Source organism: Taeniopygia guttata, chromosome 8 (assembly GCF_048771995.1).
Source record: "Taeniopygia guttata chromosome 8, bTaeGut7.mat, whole genome shotgun sequence".
Taxonomy (NCBI): domain Eukaryota; kingdom Metazoa; phylum Chordata; class Aves; order Passeriformes; family Estrildidae; genus Taeniopygia; species Taeniopygia guttata.
Window position 1 is genome coordinate 22,449,378 of NC_133033.1, and position 19,165 is coordinate 22,468,542.

The 19,165-nt window shown below is 36.3% G+C and overlaps 1 protein-coding gene across 10 annotated transcripts in view; it reads left to right on the forward strand.

Annotated features, from left to right (window-relative positions):
* KCNT2 (potassium sodium-activated channel subfamily T member 2) overlaps window positions 1-19,165 on the forward strand; it is a 113,935-nt gene that overhangs the window by 14,830 nt on the left and 79,940 nt on the right. For all 10 annotated transcript variants that reach the window (XM_041717910.2, XM_041717909.2, XM_030279389.4 and 7 more), the window contains exons 2-3: window positions 12,146-12,225; window positions 17,629-17,728. In XM_041717910.2, coding sequence (XP_041573844.2) covers window positions 12,146-12,225; window positions 17,629-17,728 — 180 coding nt within the window. The remainder of the gene's footprint in view (window positions 1-12,145; window positions 12,226-17,628; window positions 17,729-19,165) is intronic.

Below are 19,165 nucleotides of genomic sequence, written 5' to 3' on the forward strand. Positions count from 1 at the left end.
TCTTGATGCACATTATGAGAATATTTTGGTTCGCCTTTTGCCAGGGTTTTATTTACCTGCTATTTTAACTTTGCTTTTATCTGTAATACTGTGGTTACAAAATATGTCAACTCAGTGTCTGGCATTGGAGCCTAGACACTGAAGAGAAACAGAGTAGCACAGGATTCCCCTCTCAAAAAGAGTGGGGCAGAAGTCAAGCCATGTGCAACGAGTAGATGGGGCACAGGACCAGGATATATAGATCAATTACGAATTGAACAGTGAAAAATTCAGGGTACCGAATGACCCTTAATCTGGAAGATACATGACACTTGAGAGACACTTTTTTGAGGTTGGCTTGGTTTTTGAAAGACATTTGAAGACAGCAAACATGGAAATGGAAGAATGAATGCAGGAAAAATTGCCAAGATTACAGCATTAAATGGAACACAGTGTTCCCCTGGGCAGAACAGTGGCTCGATAGCCTTCAGGTGTAGATTTGTGATTGTGTAGTAGCATGGAACAGGGGATTTAGCTATTGGCTCTGGGTATCTGCTCCTTCTCCAGAATCAGCTTAGCACAAAAATATGACCTGTAAAAGCCTCCTTTTGGGAATACTGTGTTTGTGCATCTTCTTACTTGTACATCCGAATTGCACTTCTGACTATGCCTGTAAAAGGATCAATTTTGATTTTATAAACACTACAAATTGAAATAGGGAATTACAGAATGTTTTATTTTAGTAACCTAGCAGTGTATAATGCTGTTTCAGTTGATGCTGTAAATTTACACAGCTGAAATTTAAGATTCTAAGTTTTCTAAATGCCATTGTTAAAAGGGGGAAAGCTCTTACAATATTTTTTTTTTTGCCAGCTATATTTGTCTTTCCTCAATTAGGTTTCTTTTAAAACTGAAGAGAGTCTGCACAAAGGCAGACATAGTCTGTTACTTAGCAGAATGAACTGGTCCGTTTGGTCATTGATTTAGCAGGCAATGGTAAGTGATAAAAGGAAGTAATGTAAGAGCAGAGCAATTAACACACTGTTGCTGATTTTAATATAACCTCATTCTGGTATACTCCTTTTCTGAACATTTCCCTCCATCAACACTTATTTCATTTCCACAAATTTCCATATTATCTTAATTTTGTTCCTATCATCAGTAGTTATTATTGAAACAAATCATTAGCATTTTCCCAGTGACACCCAAGTGGTCCACATGCTGTGTTCTGAAGTGCTAAAATGTGCTCTGGAGCTTTTCTGTTAGTTAACATTTACAGGCAGTGTCATTAAGGAAAGGTTGCAGAGAAGCATTCTGTAGCATCTTGGACGGGAGTAAATTGTGTTTGTGAAAAGGGCTTTGAATGGATGATTATTAGCATGGTCAAGTAACAATGTGATGTGTTCTGCAGAAACTACTTCTGTGATCGCAGTTAGGAATGCAGTTCCTTGAACATCTCCTTGTACAATCCTAGAGCAGAGCTTTTGGTTGTTGTCTGCCCGCCCATCCTTTCTTCCCATTATTTTGTTTACTTGGACATCTAAGAATTGGTCCATTGTGACAGCAAATTTCTGCTGTCTTTTACACCAGCACAAAGAGGCTGCAATCACTGTAAGCCAAACACTGCAAGTGCACTAGGGGCCTGCCTTTTCCACTGTCCCAGAGTGCTTACTCCTGCTCTACCTTTGCATTAGGTGTAAGAATCACAACGATGAAGATAAGTCTGATCAACAAACTGATCTGATTGAAAATTTCCAAAGGAAAGAATACAGACAGGCTCCAATTAGAGCAAAGTCCAGTCAGACTAATCTAGAAATCACCCATTTGTAGGGGTGTGAGCAGAGACACTCTCCCTCACTTGTACAGATGGCAGCTTCTTCCAGTGGTCATGAAACAACATCCTAACGTGACAAGGTGCCTACTGCTGTCTGCCAACAGTCAGCACAACCTGATTTGGGTGATGTGGAGTTGATATCTGGTTTGTACACGAATCTGTACTGGTGGTTTATCTGATAATGAGCAAATCAAGTGTTGGTTGGTCACTACTTATAGATTTAATGATAGCTGGCAAGCAATTGCATTGTTGAGAGCAGTGAACTACTTGTTCATAAATAATCAACTGTCTAGTTCCAAATGTAAATCAAACAGCTACAGTCTCTGTAAACTAAAAACTGCCTAGATGACTCTCCTGAAAGCCTAATAAATATCCAACAGATGATTAAGTGAAAGCATGCAGCTGACTATTCCTTAATGATTTTGCTGCTTCTGCAGAGATGCTAAATATATACTTATAAAGGAGTCCATGCTTAACACACACACAAGCACACACATATCCCAAGTTGTGTATACCTTTGCCTGCAGTTTATCAGTCATACCTCATGTCCTGAACCCCTCTGCATTGCCAGGCTCTGGCAGCAGGTCTCTAATAGTGAGCTCCAACCAAAGCCAAAGGCTTGGCCCCATCCTCCTTTCAGGGCTGCTCTTTGCTGCTCTGCAGGCTGCAAGAGAAAGGGAACTTTCTGCCCCTCTGTTCCAGCAGCCTGAGCCTGATAACACTGTGTAATTGTTACTACAGACACTGAAATCATGGGCAGCTTCTTTTATTTGCTACATCATAAGGCTTTGCTACTGCTTCCACCAACCTGTGCTTAAGCCTTTTTGTGGTGGTTGCTCACTATGACTCGTTTGTACATTTTTTTTCTCATACTTTTATGTTTCTGTTTGTTTATCTTCTAGTTGTGGGGTCTTTTTAAAGACACAGCTGGATAAATAATAAGTGCTATCATTTTGGCCTTTGTGGATTACTGCTGCAAGAGTGATTTGGACTGTCAGACTTCTGTTTACACTCTGTTACACTACAAGGCACCTGTCAAGCACAGTTTTCAGGCAGTTTCCGTGGAAGTTAGAATCTTAACTTCTCAGTCCTGTATAAATAAACATGTTTACACTGCACCATAGATATGTACAAGGATTTACCTTCCACATAGCACATCTCAGCCAGCTTTGTTTGTGCTGTATGAGCTGCTGCAGAGGGCCCTGGAGAGCAGCTTTGGCACTCATTCCACACTCATCATATCCCTCTCCGGAGGGGATGAGGAGGTGACAAAGCAAACTGTGCTGACAGCTAGGGGGTGGCAAGGGGAAGTTGTGAGGATTAGGGATGGGAGGAAAGGAGTAAGTAGAAAAGGTGATAACATGGAGTGAAACGAAGCACTTTTCTTCCTTTGCATCTCCTGAGCTGAAGGAAACAGCCAAGAGGTCAAATAACTGGAATCAAAGATGTGAGTATCACAGGTGTGGGGATTGCACACACAGACTACAGATGAGAGCACCAAAGACTAAAACTTCATTCTACTTAAGTTAGATCTAAATGTGTGAAGATTATTGTGTCTTAGGAATTTCACTGCTTGCTTTCCTGTGACGTGGCAGTAAGTCCACTGGTATCTGAAAACATAGCTCATACCTGGATTGCCTTTGCAGAATGGGCACGGCTGAGTTGTAGACTGAGTACCAAACTTTCACTGCAGATGAATTTTACTTGCAAGATTTTTTTCTGCAGCAGAATGAATAGTTTTTGAGGGAATTATGTGAGTCAGGTTTTGAGGCATGTTATTATCACATCACAGGAAATATAGAAGGCACATTCTCTTTTAATTGGGTCAAAAATCCCAGGTAGTATACTAAAATTGTAATGAAAACAAAACAATACTTTGGTTTATGAACGCATCTTCCTTGGGAAAACAAAGTCTATTTTCTACTTAAAGAACTGTAAAGAAAATATAAAATATAATTACCTCATTGAACAAAACATTTTTCAGAGGGGAAAAAGAGGACATGTTTTTGACATGACATGTTGACATTTCTATCTTAGAACATTGCATTTCTGAAACTTCTCTCGTTATGAAATGTTAATCAGTAAGGCTCCATATAATATTGTGTAAATTCACACTGAATGCTGTAGTTTAAGACCATTTTTCATAAAGATCCATTTCCTTTTGGGTAGGTGCGGCTAATATTCCCCTATAATTTACTATGTCATTGGTAAAAATGTAGATTAATTTACTAAATCCCAATATTTGAGTTTGGAAAAAAACCCCCAAAGCCTTTAAAATATGTTTTTCTGACTTGGTATAATTGTACTGTGCATTTGTTTCAGGAAACACTGAATAAATTGTTGGCTATAATTGAAGACTGCCAAGTATAACTAGCATAATACAGTAAAAAAGAACAAAAGAAGAAAAGGTAGCCAACAGAAGTAATAATAGAACAAGATGGTGACAATAAAAAGCTGTGGAATTATATTAGAGTCAATATATAGATATGCTCTATTGAATCTCACCTTGACCTCCCAGTTTTATGTAAAATACATCCTACAGTTGATATAGAAAGAAATTTACCTTTATTTTGGGTGAAAAATACTAATTAAGTGCTTAAAGCAATAGGGAAATACCTAGTTTGAATATTTTTACTATTTGATTATTTTACTCAGCTTTAAGTGAATAGAATATTCCATTAATCTCAGTGTACATTGGATCAAATCTGCTAAGAAGAGAGTTCTGGTTTAAGGTAACATATTAACAAGTCTTATTTAAAATAATATTTTACACTTGGTTATGTGGTACTTAAAAAGAGATAGATTCGGATTCACCCACAAAGTTTTTCTGTTCCTTTTTTTTTGATTTTTCTATCCATCTGCTTTTTTACTTCCTCTGCTGCAATTTCAGAAAATTAAATCTCCTTATTTCAAAGTAAAAATAAAACTGGGATTAGCCATCTAATCTAATCCTGAAGCACTTGGCCTTGTTCTCCGTGCTGTTTTTGAAAAGATGAAATCCTGAAAAATGAGAAGTAAAAGATAACTTACAGAAGGGGAGTGACAGAACAGTCAGAGACTTATGGATGAGAAGCAGAGTTTAAGTAAATAGTGATTGGAATTCCTCTGGTAATCAGACACTAACTGGAATCACTTGCAAGGGATGAAAGTGAGAAGAGTTTGCTCAGCATTTCCTTAATGGGTTTATCCTTTTTCTCTTTAACGGGAGACCAAAGTTCACACAGTGTCTCTTGCTGGATTAAGCTCTGGACTATTACACCTGCACCAAAAAAAACCCAAACCAACCAAACCAACGAACAAGCAAAGATGGCACGTTTCATTCAGTGGTATTTCTTTATATGTAGGAAAGGTGTATGGACCTGTAAACTGTCATACCTAAAGTAAGCAATGAATCTCTAAGGTTTTTATTCATGTAATTCTTTAGACATAACAAAATCTGCCAGAACAGTTTGAGGCTGTTATTTCTCTGAACACCTGTTTCTATCTTTATCTGGATAATCTCCATGACAATGTCCCTCATCGTGTTTACTGCTTGCTTTGTAAGAGAAAAGTGTTAAATGGAGGGGCAAATTGAATCTAAAGTTATTAAAATAAAATCTACAGAGAAATAACATCACATGTTAAGTGTTTGGGTAGGAGTGACTCAACTCCATCACTACCATCCATCTAGTTTGGACATAGAGTGGATATTTTTACAAGTGGTCACCATTAAATTTCTGTTGGGCTTGAGGAAGAAGGATTTTTAAGGGCCATAGCACCAAAACTGAGATGCCAATGTGGCATTTAGGCAGTGCTGCAGAGTTTATTTATTAAAGCCTTGATATTTGTTAGTTACCCTAATGTGCAATAGTGGAAGTAGAAGTAGACTAATTGATGGAATAACTTGAGAGAAAAAGTAAACATCTCAAAAGACAGCTTTCTCAAAGTCATGAAATGATAACTTTAAGAGTAGTGAAGTCCAGAGCCTGAGTTACAATTCTAGATGGTGAGAGTGTAAAGAAAAAAGATAGGTTGACAGCAAAGGTCCGTGTAGGGAATTAGAGCAAAGAAAAAACCCCAGGGGTGGGACGGTGTGCACCCTTTCCTCAATGTTTCCAAGTCAAATAGTGAAACTCTGTAGTCCACAGAGGAAGAAAGAAAGGGTGGAATCTGCAAGGAACCAGAGAAAATGAACTGCTGAAAAAGGGACTGTATGTTTTCTTAAAATTTGAATGGAAGAAGGAGGAGGTGGAATGACAAGATGGTGAAAAGTAAAATTTAGACACTGATTACGGATGAAGTAGTAGGGAAAAGGTTTCAGAGGACCAAAGGAAGAGACTGGGGGCAAGGGGACAAATAGATGGAGGGCTACCAAACTCCTGACCCTGCAGACTTTTTTCAGTGTAGACACAGGTGTGTCCACTTGGGAACATAACAAAGGGGTTTTTTTTGAGAGAACAAGAGTCTTATCGAGGTAACAGTTAATTTGCAACATGACATACATACAGAAGTTTGGTAAGCAAAAATAAATAGCTCCAAATGAAAGGTGTGCAGTGATCAGCATTAAAATCATGTTGTAGAAACTACTGTTAAATTTTAAATCAACAACTTGAGACATGTTATTACTCTTAAGAACAGTAATTTCTGTGTGTGAGATGCTCGTGCAAACTGCCTGACCCTGTGTGTGCCTCTCTTATCACTGAGGGGACAGGGAGAGTGCTGGAGTTGCACTTTGTTTTAGAAGATGAAAGTATCTTTGTTTTAGAAGATCAACAACTGATAAGAGATGAGCAGCTGTGATACAGAGGAACAGAGTACAAAAAAAAAGCTTGCAATGGGTTACTTTGTATTTTGATCCTAATGCTCTAATTCAGTTAAACCCGGGCTGGCAGAAAGGAGTTACCACAGAACGCTCGATTTCAGCGAGTTCCTTTCAGGTCTCTTTTTGACAAATAGTTGCCACTATTCTAAAATTAAAAAAAAGCAACAAATTAACCTTCCTGCTAGTCGGACCTGGTTAATTGGCACAACTCCATAAAACTGAACAGTGCCTAGAATCAAACTCATGGAGAATATCCCATTACTCAGATGTTCCCAGTAAAAAAGGCTTGCAGAATGGATTTTCATTGCAGAAGCTCTTTGCTCTAAATATCTTACATGTGAAGTATTTTAGCCCAGAAGTTGAAAAGAGCTATTGTTACATGAAATAAAAATGTTTTAAGATATCCATTTCCTCACTTTGTATGGAAAAAAAAAAAGTTTTAAAAAATCTACTAAGCATCCTTCTTCAGTGGTTTTCTTTCAAACTTTAGCTTCAAAGTGCACTATTCCTTAATGCATCATTCACATTTGTTTTATTAACTTTCTCACTTTAGCTAATAGACTTGCAACAGAAAAGTATATTTGCAGTAAAAAGTCAAGTGTGTGAAGGAAACTACTTAGATATTTCTTTTTCCCATAGTAAAGCATCATAGTATTTTCTCCTTTAAGAAAATTTCTAATAACAATTATTACAGATTGCAGATTCATTCTTTTTATTACTGCACCATTGCTAGAATGGTGAATTCTTGATGGATTTTTGTGAGTGCAGGAATGAGATAATAATTTCCTTTTCTGAACGTGGAACACTGTGAATAAGAGATGAATAAAAAAAGTATTATTAATTGATTGAAAAGCATGCATACTGCCTGTTGTTGAATCTCATCTCTTGCTATCAGTCTTCTCTTAAAAATCCCTCAAAGGAAGGAAAAAATTGAGATGTTTTCCACAGAAATGTTTGATAATGTCATTTCCTCTCTCTGTTGCTGTACTATTAAATTGCTGCCATAGACCTGTATTGGTTTCACAAAGACAGTTTTACATAACTGATTGCAAAAAGAAGCATGAAGCTGGCTACATTCAGATTTCAAGACACATTTCTATTTCTATCCATAAAAATATAGATACATGTACTATTTAAAATGTAGGGAAGATAATTTTAATTAAGGGCTGAACTTTTTAGAATTTTGATGTTTGAAGAGTTAGGAAAAGTTTGCTTTGACATAGAAGATATTTTTTTATGGTTGCAGATACAAATTTTTACTTTGTGCAACCTGAAAAATTTGGTTTGGCCAGTTTTCCGATGCTATCTTAGAATCTACAAGACAATATTGCACAAACACAGTTCTGCAGAGTTCTTGAAAATAGTTATTGGTTTGTTCCTACTAAACTGATAAAAATCCCATAATCCCTTATACCTGTCAATTTTAAGTACTCTGCACTTGTTAGAATCATGTTTAAGAAAGTGCAGAACCATATTGCAAAAGTTAGATTTCACCAGCACAGTACATGGCAAACCTCCAGTAAGTGTGCTTACTGTGCTTTTAAAATAGAGTTCTGAGTGTTTCAGAACTTGCAAAACTTCAAATAGAAGTGTTACCCATGACAGTCATCCTTAAACACCTTAATCCTTTTAATGAAAGCAAAAAGAAAAAAAAAAAAGCCTATTTCCTTTTTTATTGCATTAAAATAAGCTCTGATAATAGCAGTTCACTTTAGTTGTTCAGGTTCTTCATTTTTAAGCACCCATCTATACCCTACATAATAAGCTTTCAGGTCTGCAATATAACAGGATTTCACATATATTGAATTGGCAAATACTAATAAAAACCCTCCATATTCCTTTCCTATTACAAGGCTTTCTTTGTAGGAAAAATATGAGGTGTACTTTTCCAAAATGATGGATTTAAATAAATGTAAGTATTTATCTTCATACTGGCTCTGTTTGTACACTTAATACCTTTTCTTGATTCCAACATCAATAAACAGTAAACATAAACATTTACAGCTCTTGGCATGCACGTAGTGAGAAATCCAGCTCATACTTTCATTTGTAAAGTGATTATTTCTGCCAAATCTGGTTTTTAACATGAAAGAAAGACAATTTGTAGCTTTGAGGGTGCAAGATAATACTGTTAATGCAGTAAAGTGGGGCTATGGGGTTAGAATGACATTGTAAGTAGTAATAGGAAAATGCAGGGAAAATGAGTTAAGTAGCCAGAGCACAGAGAGATTGGTCCCACTGTTTTACAGCCACCAGCATTGCTCTGCATTAGCATCCTTGGCAGGAATTAGGATTTTCCTGCTATACTTCGTATTACATGAAAAGGTAATTGCAAATTGTATCTTCACTGAATTATAACAATGCAGTGAGGACTTGGGGTATTTCAAGATGGTTGTTACTGTTTGGAAGACTTGAAATTATTTCAGTGACATCACTCTTCTTTGGGTTTAAACTAGTGAAGACCACTACCAATGGCATTGAGTTTTAACCCACCACACTGTGCTTTCAAGACAATAATATAACTTCAGTAGTTTTTGCTGCAGGCACATCACGTATCTGTTAATTTTCAACACAGCTGAAGTAAGAGTCAGTAAAGCATGAGACCTGTTCTTTTAACATCCAAAAGCAGCTTTTCATGGAATATTCATTGCCAACTACATGCACTGAAAAATTCTGAACTATTAACTGACTGCAAACATTCATCAACTGTTTCTCTCCCTGTAACCACTATCAAGGAATAGCATTTTAATCCTTCAGCTTGACTTTCTTCTGGTTAGGGTCTTTTACAGGAAGATAAATATGAAGCACAAATTGTTGAAACTACATTCAAGTTACACTCTTAAGTACAGAATAAACCCAAATGTATTCTGTAGGCCAGGTGATCTGCATGGACATGTTCAAAATGGCCCACCTTGATGTGCATGGTGGGCCATTTTGTCAAAACCACTTGCTTGGAATCAAATTTAAAATATCCTGCAACAGAGTAATCAAGTTTTTATATAAGTGTGACACAAGAATTTCACTCCCTCACTTGAAGCAACCTTAACCTGTACTAATTTAGTCCAGCAAAATCTTGTTCAAGCCCTTTACAAACTGCTACAAAATGTTCTCAGTATTTCAGTGGGGGATCAGAATTTATTTTTTGTAGGTTCCCAGAGACCTCCTTTTCTAGGCTACACTTCATAGTGGGAGAAATACAGAAAAGAGCAAATACTTGAGGTAAAACATTAGCCATTTCAAGATTGTAAGGAACATTCAAGTATAATGAGTATTCTCCTTAGAAATTAAAAGCAGTCTTGGGAAAGATCAGTATCTAGAGATTTCTGTGCTTCAGCCAGTCCTACTTTACTTAGTAAATAGCAACCTTCAGGAAACAAAGTGAAATATTCTCTGGTAGCCAGAGTACCAGGAAAGTGCATTGATTGTAGATGCGTGATAATGTATTTCTGCAAATGTAGAAGGCCACTACAGTTTTTACTAAAGTTTAAAGAAGTCAGAGGGTGGAGAAGGAGCCACAGAAGTGGCACTAGCAGCATTTGTAATCCATTTTGCCATGGAAACTGCTGCACCGTGGAATCCCAGTTTCCTGTGAGCACAGGTTTCTAAGAAAAGCCAAGTAGACAGCTGTTAGAAGGCTATCAGAGTGCCGGTGATAGGAGGGTGATTAGCTCCCACATCCTCTTCCCTCTTTATCATTAAATCATGGCCCACATGTTGCTTTTTCATGATAAGTGATTACTGAAATTTTACCAAAACACTGATAGATTAATTCAGACTGTATTAAAAAAACCAAATAACACTGTGCGTCTTTTCAATATCATCCCTTATTCAGTAGCTTGTGCCACTTTGTTTACTTCTTGAAATATATCCTTGAAGATTAAGTATGTACACTTAGCATGTGGCAGCTGCCAAATCATGGGAGATGTTTCCCACTAAAACTGTCACTGCATTAATGACAGGAAGTACCTCGGAAAATAGATTCTTAAAAATAAGGTTGTGTTTGGGCTTCCTCTGAATAGGAGGTAGTGTAATTACCCATCCTATAAGGAACACTACAATAAAACACACCAAAGGCAGTGACTAGTTAAAATTAATTGACTTCATTGAGTGAATCACAGAGCCTTCTTTTTATGACCCTGTCCTTCAAAGTGATATGCCTAAACTTCTGGTAATACGCAGGCATGGAAAGTCACATGCCACCCATTCTAAGCCTATAAGAAAATGTAAGTGTATAGAATTCTGTAAGTGTATGGAAATACCTGGTATATACAACTATTTGAGAGACACTACAGGTAACAATATATTGTACAAAAATTGTTTTAGCAAAAGTCTTCACATGCAAGAAGGGAAAAACTAAAGTCAGGATTCTGCTAGAAAAATATGACTACATATAAAACCAAATAGTTGAAGTACAGTTATTTGATGAAAGACTGCTGAGAAGAAATGCTGAAATAAAGTTCAAGCATGCTTATGAACAGAAAAAGTACATGCAGCTGTGCAAAACATGATGATCCACAGAGAAAGTGAGACATAGGAAAGTAACTCACTTGTGTGATGTTACTTTATTCTTTAGCAATAATAGACCTTCTCCAGCTGAGCTCTGCCTTCTCAGGAAGGCACAGATGTGCTGGGGTAGAGATTCATTGCTGGGGGACAGCTGGCTTGGGGAGGGAGATTCAGTAATTTGGGTAGAGCAGGGACCTCAGTGAGTAATGCTGCTCTCATCTTCCAGCAAGCACTGGAGCTCCACAACTCTGAACAGCCCCAGGTTTTCTGCAGAACTGGTACACACCTTCCTCCCTGGCCCGTCCCTGCAACAGTTCTCTCTTCTAGTCTGTATAATTATTGCATGAGTGCTACTCAGGCTGAACTGAGGGACAGAAAGATGGAATATATCCAGGCAGATCGGAGGGAATGGAGGAAAGATGCCCCTGTGCCTTTAATATAATCAGGAGGAGAATTATTTTCTGTACAATATTCTGTGATTGCAACATAATTTTGCTTTTGGCTTTGTTTCATGGTGACAAAAACAAGTTCAGAGAGGGTGGTTTTGTCTGGTACACAAGTGTTTGATGATAGGTGAGTACAAGCAAGTGGACTGAAACATGAACGTTCAACAGAAATGTGAAGAAGATAGAAAAAACAAGAATCATTAAAATGTCACTTTTACAGAAAGGAGTTAAACTGAGATGGGAAGTTTAACCTGGACATCAAGGAAATCTTCCCTACTAACATGCAAATAGGAAAATGGCTATCCAATGAAAATCCCAAGAGCATAGAGCCTTCTTATTTTACAATGTAGACTGAGTAATATGAAAATTATTCTGCATGTAAAGGGGATAAATGAAAGGTCTTCTGCTTGGTGGTGGCAGGGATATTTTTTTTTTTGTTTGTTTATTTGGTTTGGGGTTTTTTTTTATACTTTCAATATTAGTCATTCATAGCCAAATGAGCTTTTGGCTGAACACTCTATATAAGTCCCTCCAGTTTTATATCAAGAAATCCTAATACATTATTTTTTATTTTTTCAGGGTGCAAGTTGAATTCTATATGAATGAAAATACATTTAAAGAGAGACTAAAGCTCTTCTTCATCAAAAACCAAAGATCAAGTAAGCAGTTGGATTAATTTCTTTAAGAATATTTGTGATACTTTAAAGTAAAATCAAAATCAGTTGAAGGCAACAGTGAAGATATTATTAATTTTCTTCTGAGTTAAAATATTTAAATTTAAAAATAATGTGCTCATGTAGGATCAAACAATTAGTGATGTCATGAATTATTAAATAAAATCATGATTTTATTTCTGTGTCGTGATCAAGTTAACTAATTTGCAGTGATCTGGCAGCAGTGCTCATTGATAAATCGTGACCTTGTGACTAGAAAAGCAAAGACACTTAAGATGGTGAAGGAAAAAAAGCTGCAAAAGTACCCAGCTTTTTGAAGTGTTAAGTATTCCTAAAATTTTGAACTTTATCTGCACTTAAAAAAAAAGAATTTGGAGAGGACACTATTGGAGATGTGGTACTTCAGAAATGTAGTCTTTGTCATTAGCCTGTAGTCTAACTGAACTTACAGTCTTAACAATATAGTCTCAGCTAAATATACCTTCATTGATATATGTGCTTAAAGTTATCGGCCATCATGGAAGAAAATAATGTGGAGAAATTAAGATGCTAATCTTTCTAAATACAGCCATGCAGCTGATCCAAGGGGTTGGAAACATGGAATATTATCCAGTCTTGGTTAGAAGGATGGACCTCATAGGTCAGAAGATCAGTAACTGACCTCAATTTTCTTCTGTGTAGCAGGATTGAAGTAACCTCTCTTTGCCTTTCACATATAAAGAACTAAAATTACAATAACTTTATACATAAAGCTTTTAGACTACAAAGAATACATTTTTTCCTTTGTCCAGTTAAAATTGTTTCATGGTGTTGTGCCTGGAAAAAGACAGAAAAAATAAAATAAATAAATTTTTTGATGTCCCAGTCTGAAAATATGCAGACAAACAAAACTGGGGAGACTAGATCAAGCTTTAAAAATAAGGCATACAAAAAAAAATCTTCTATCTGTAAGAGCTAGCAATAAATAAATACCAGTTTTATATCACATAACTTGGTAATTTTATTGGCTAAGCTTCTTTTACTTTCCAAGTGTTGGAAGAAAAATATTCCTCTAAAAAGAAAGAAAAAAGAAAAAAAGGCACCATGAATAACAAGAAAAATCCCCAAACCAAAGTAGTCAGTATTAATAAGTTCAAACACTCCTGCTTATGCAGATCTTGTTTCTTGTCCAAATACTCAGAAGCAGAATCCCCCCAAAGAAAGCCTGCAGAGAGCTGCTGCTGGCACTGTAACCTGCCTCCAGTTACATGTACTCATTCAGTCCTCCACTGAAACAGGAGGACTCTCTTGCCCAGAGGTACCAGGGAGCTGATAAACAAATATAATAGATTTTAGACAGCGTTCAGTGGGAGTGCTAAAAACCCTCCTTCATATCTTAAAGATGGACTTGCTGTCATTGAGAAAAAAAAAAATTAATCAGGATCAGCAAATTTTTTTGCATAGTGTAACTAAATCAAACCTGTTCACTGAACAGTTTTTTATAATATCACATGGTTTTATCAACCAGAGGAGTCAGGTTTTGAATTTATAAGAATTTTCTGCAAAATACTATCCTGGTCTAAATCACTAATGGGCCAGTAACTTGAAATATCAACTGTTTTATTAATTATTATCCTTATCAAAACTGATGAACCGATAACACAAGCCTTCATCTATGTCTCATGTCAATCTAGTTTCTACTCAGTCTTCTGCAAGCAAATGTCTAATCAAATTCAAAAAAAAAAATCTTACAAAGGTGTTACTCAGGACTCCTGCAAAAAAAAAAAAAAGAAAAAAAAAAAAGAAAAAAGAGAGAAAGAGAAAATGACATAGTCATGCAAGCATGACTTGCTTGTAACTTGCCAGGACCACACACTGCATTGTCACACCCAACCACCCAACAATAAATCTCAAAGGGAAAAGATAAGACAAGTTTCAAGTCAGTGAAGAGGGAATAAAGGATTGCTATCACTAGGATATGAACTATTAAGAGTATATCCTGGTCCAGCTCCTAAAGCCACCATAATGATTTTGCTGAAAATCAGCTATATATTAGTGACTTATGGGAAAGGAATAATGGGAGGTGATTCTAAAATCCTCACCTGGTATCTGTCACTCTGTTTAGACCAACTCTCTAAATTTGACATTTAATCTACAAAAATGCTTGCAAGGCAAGCATGCAAGCATGCTTCAAGGCTTGCAAGGCTTCATGCAAGCATGAAGAATTTATAATAAAAGTGAAAGTCACAGTCAGGAGTGGTATACATAATGTCTCACTCTATACTTAAAAATGTTGCAAAAACAGCAAACACTTGTTTAAACTGAGAAGGAAATGTTAAGATTTGACATAGTTATATTTAGTTGACAAAACAAGTAGATTTTGAAATGTTATTATCAATTCTTCTTTTAAATAAAACAAATAGTATGTAACAACTTTCTTACATAGACAAGGTGAAATTGCATTCCCATTAAACAATATATAACTGCATAACAGTGCATGATGGGTGGAGCTAAACACAAGTTTCAGGCACCATTCATATTCAAAACATAGAGATATTCTGTGCCAATGACCCTGCTACTTAAGCAATCTGGCTCTGAATGGAGAAAACGAAATTAAGTCAAGCAGACGATGTTGATCCATTGACAACATGTGAAATACAGAACAAAAATAGACAGGAAGCAAACAAATATGAAATGCTTCCTTTGTACCCGAATAATAATTGAAAAACCTGCTTTAAATGCCTTCTGTAGTGTTTGTGCACCTCCTTCCCACATTTGAAATCCTACTTCTCCGTGATAGTGGAACACATGCATTGCTTCCAACTCACATGAGAACCCCCAGCTATGAAGCTGTAGAATCTTTCTACCAGAGAAAAAAAGCATTTTTTAGGCCTGCATTAATTACCCAAACTTTAGGAAGGGTGCCTGCATATGTCACTAATGGCTGGGGCACACAGAGCAAGGAGAGGTGACCCAGGACAGACTTGAAGCCTGTTTTTCTGTATTTATATTTTAGTAACTGACCCAATCACCTACGCTGCAGAATCTGTACTTTACCTTGCTCTATAAACAACCCCAGCCACGAAATCCACTCTCTACTGAAACCCTTAGATGAAAGCATGGCTGGTTTGAAAACTCTGCCTCCCATTCTGTGGGAAACAGCCATTCCTATGAAGCTGTCCAGAGCCTGAGTTCCAGAGCTATCAGAATTAAGATTTGAGAGTTAAGGGTTCAAGGCAGCAGGCTGAACCATCAGTCTGCTGTATTGATGTAGCTTTTAATCAGAAAAGAACAATTTTCTTCTGGCATTTAAACCAACATATAATTTCAAAGGACGATTAGAAACCAGGCTGTTATCAATGCAGAAAACAAATGTTTCACACCAAGAATAACATTTATGGAGCTAAAAAGCAGGAGAAAAACAACAGACTTCTATACTTGCCCAAGAAAGTTAGACAATACAAAATTGATAGGCTTTTTTTGTTTGTTTAGGTTTATAGTTTTTTTTTTAAACTCTATCTGCTTTCCTAGTTGTAATAGCCTGGCCACCAATAGGACAATCATTCATATTCCAGCAGACTTCTACAAAAGGCTTAGGGCAAACAAATAATTCATGTTTTCTTCAGTAACAGTTCAAACGAACGTGCAAATGAAGATCATCGCAATGGCCAAGTCAAATAATAGGAGACCACTTCCATCCATGCTTCCTTCTGTCCTTCCCCCCTTCAACCATGTTGGGAATAAATAGTCAGTGGCTAATTACTCTTGATAGGGGAGCAGGAATCCTTAGGTTAATGTTCTCAAACCCAATTGCCAGTATCAGCTGTGGGACTTCTGACGGACCACAGGATTTTAACCCTTAGTTCACAGAAACAAGGTGCTGTAAAAGTTCATCCAGTTCTTATGTGCTAACTACAACTTCACAATTAAAAGTAATAAGCAGTTTTATGTAATAAACCTAATGATTTTGATAAGAAATTGCATGGTAAAATATTTAAGAATCCAATTTCTATTTTTCTGTGTTTGTAGTAAATGGCATTTTAATGGGAAAAGAACTAGTAGACATAAAAACTGATCTATGAGTTTTATCTGTAAGGTGCTGATTTTTAACTTAAGACTGAGTAAAGTTATAAAAGTAATATTATAAAATGATTGTGATTCTCTCCTTAGAAGGGAATGTATGCACACAGCTTTGGGTATGCATTATTTGGGTAGTTCTTAAACCATGGAAGTATTTGCACTGAGTTCAACAGATCTGCTGAAGTATTTGCAACACAACAATAAAGCACAGTGTCTTTGCTGTGACTGAGGCAAGGGGAGTCACATCTGGGTAAGACTCAGAGTATTCTGCTTTGGATAGAAGGGCTCAGCCATGCAGAACTGGACTCCCAGTTTGCAAGACTAAAAAAAAAATGTTGGTTAAATGACCTCCAATCACCTGTTAGTCAACGAACAGTTTTGAATTGATTAGTAAATGAATGCTTACGTCTAAGAGTCAGATGAAAACATTCACACTAGCAAAAAAGTCCGCTGAATTCAATAGCAGTACTAAAAATTTAAACCTTAATCCTCTAAGGACTGCTAAATCACATAAAAATATGACAAAGTTCCATTTCAGTCGATAACAGCTCCATTTGGCAGAGAAATAAATTGCCTGTGTGATAGCAGTAAGTATCCATGTGGATCCCTTTGAAAGAATCCTGTCTTTGTGCATTAAACCCATGTTTGTGGGAAGTAGTGCAATATTTTGTGATAGTATTTGTGGTCTATCTATTCAGCTAGAATATTTACATGGTCTGTAGAACAAGTTGTTGATTCAGTTCAGTTGTGCACTCAGTATGACTTTTAGATGTCCTGATTCTTGAATGCATAGTTATTCAACTTCAGTATTAAATAACTCCAGTTTAATATTTTATAAGTTGGAATAGAGTTACATATTCTGTATGTGAAGCTACTGCATGAAGACTTTTTTAGATATTAATATTTAAATGCTTGCCACTGCATATCCCCTGCCTATGGCTGAAAGTATGTCTTTTCATGTTGCTATATCCTTTATCTCAAAAAGCATTGTGTAATTCTGGTTTCCCTCCCAAGAAAGTGAACTTTTCAAACTACCAAAGACCCAAAGAATGGTATGAGTGAAGGATTAACAGCATAGAATAGCTTTCAAACAAGTGACTGCATAGTTCTTTACATTAAAACAGGCTGAGTTATATAGACATTTGCTTTTTACTACAAGACCATTCTAGTTCCTTTTATTTTTACCTTGAAGGCTGGTGAAACTTTGAAACCCCTGAACTTATTTCAGTCTTGTCTTCTTCTCTTCCTTTACTTGCCTTTACCTCTTCTCTCTCTTCTCTCTTCTCTCTTTCTTCTCTCTTCTCTCTCTCCTCTCTCCTCTCTTTCTAGGTCTGAGAATACGATTATTCAATTTCTCTCTCAAGCTACTAAGCTGTTTCCTATACATAGTTCGTGTGCTCCTGGATGATCCTACACAAGGACTTGGATGGTAACGTTTGGGGTTTTTTCCTCCTTTCTACTCTCAAAGCATTATTTAAGTTATAAGAAATAAATTAATGAGTACATGAAGGATTTGTTTTATGTCTTCCAGATACTTTGAAAGAATTACAAAGCTGCTCATACATTGTGAATGGAAATAAGAACTAAAATAACAGTATTATTTTTTTCCCTTTACCACTAAAATAATCCCAGCTCTCTCCTTAGATACTGTGCATCAGATGTAATTGTGCAAATATATATTTTAGATGTATTATTACATGACATTTCTATGTAAAATTGCAAATGTCTGATTCCCAGTTTATGCAACAATTCTTTTTGGATTTTGCTTAAATTACTTAAAACCCCAGACCCCGGAAATTGATAGACAAATACACGAAACTGAGTTTTCATGCAGATGATATTGATGATAATTTTCTAGCCTTCTGCTTTCTCTGAACACTTCAGAAGAATGAGACCAAAGGTACATTCTATACTCACAATGATTTATGCATATAATGAATGATGTAGCACACCCTGAATTTTCAGTATGGTATTCTATATCATCCTTTTTTTAAAATGTGTTACAGAATTAATCACCAAATGTAGAAGAAATTGTAATTTATTTAATCTGTTGTATTTATATCCTGGGAATATTGAATCTCCTCAATTTTTAATGCTAATAAGCATTTAATTTTATTAACGTACTTCCTTTCACTTAATTTGATTCTTTTGTCCTTAAATGCTGAAAGAAACAAAGCACATAAGAAAATGCTCAGTTTAGGATGAGAGAACGAGCAGTCTTCACACAATGTTAGGCAAGGGACAGAGTTTGATTTCTAATTTTAATACTTGGATATCAGTTAAATCTAGTAAGGGTAACACCAAAAAAAGCTAGTGCATCAGAGAAATACCCTACCAGAATGAAATCCAAAGAAAAGAGAGTTAAAGAACACTTGCTTTATTCAGCAGTGCATGAGAGAAGGATATGTGAATAGAAGATGTGTTTGTGATTTTTTTTTGGTCAAAATTTATCATGAGAAATTGCAAGCTCTGAAAAAGGGCCATGAAGAAATTTCCCTGAAAAACAAGACCTATAAAAAACTACTTTTGACTCTACATATACCTTAGAATGTCTCTTCAATAAGAGGAAACAAGCAGTAAAGTTTCCACAAGAAGTTGTGGAGAAGAGGAAATCCATCCTTAGAAATTAAGGCATATTAGCAGCTAAGGGACGTAACATTTTCCATCTAATCATGGTTTCTTCCCTGCTGCAATTCTTTCATTATGAGAGCTGTGGTGAGCCCAGATGAGTGTATTGTACTGCATGGTTCTCTCTGGGTGTGCAGGACAGGTTAGAATATCAGACCTTGTGCCAAATATACTTTTGTATTTATGTGCCAAGATGCATATTCATATACATCTGCAGACTGCTGAATGCCTCACACTT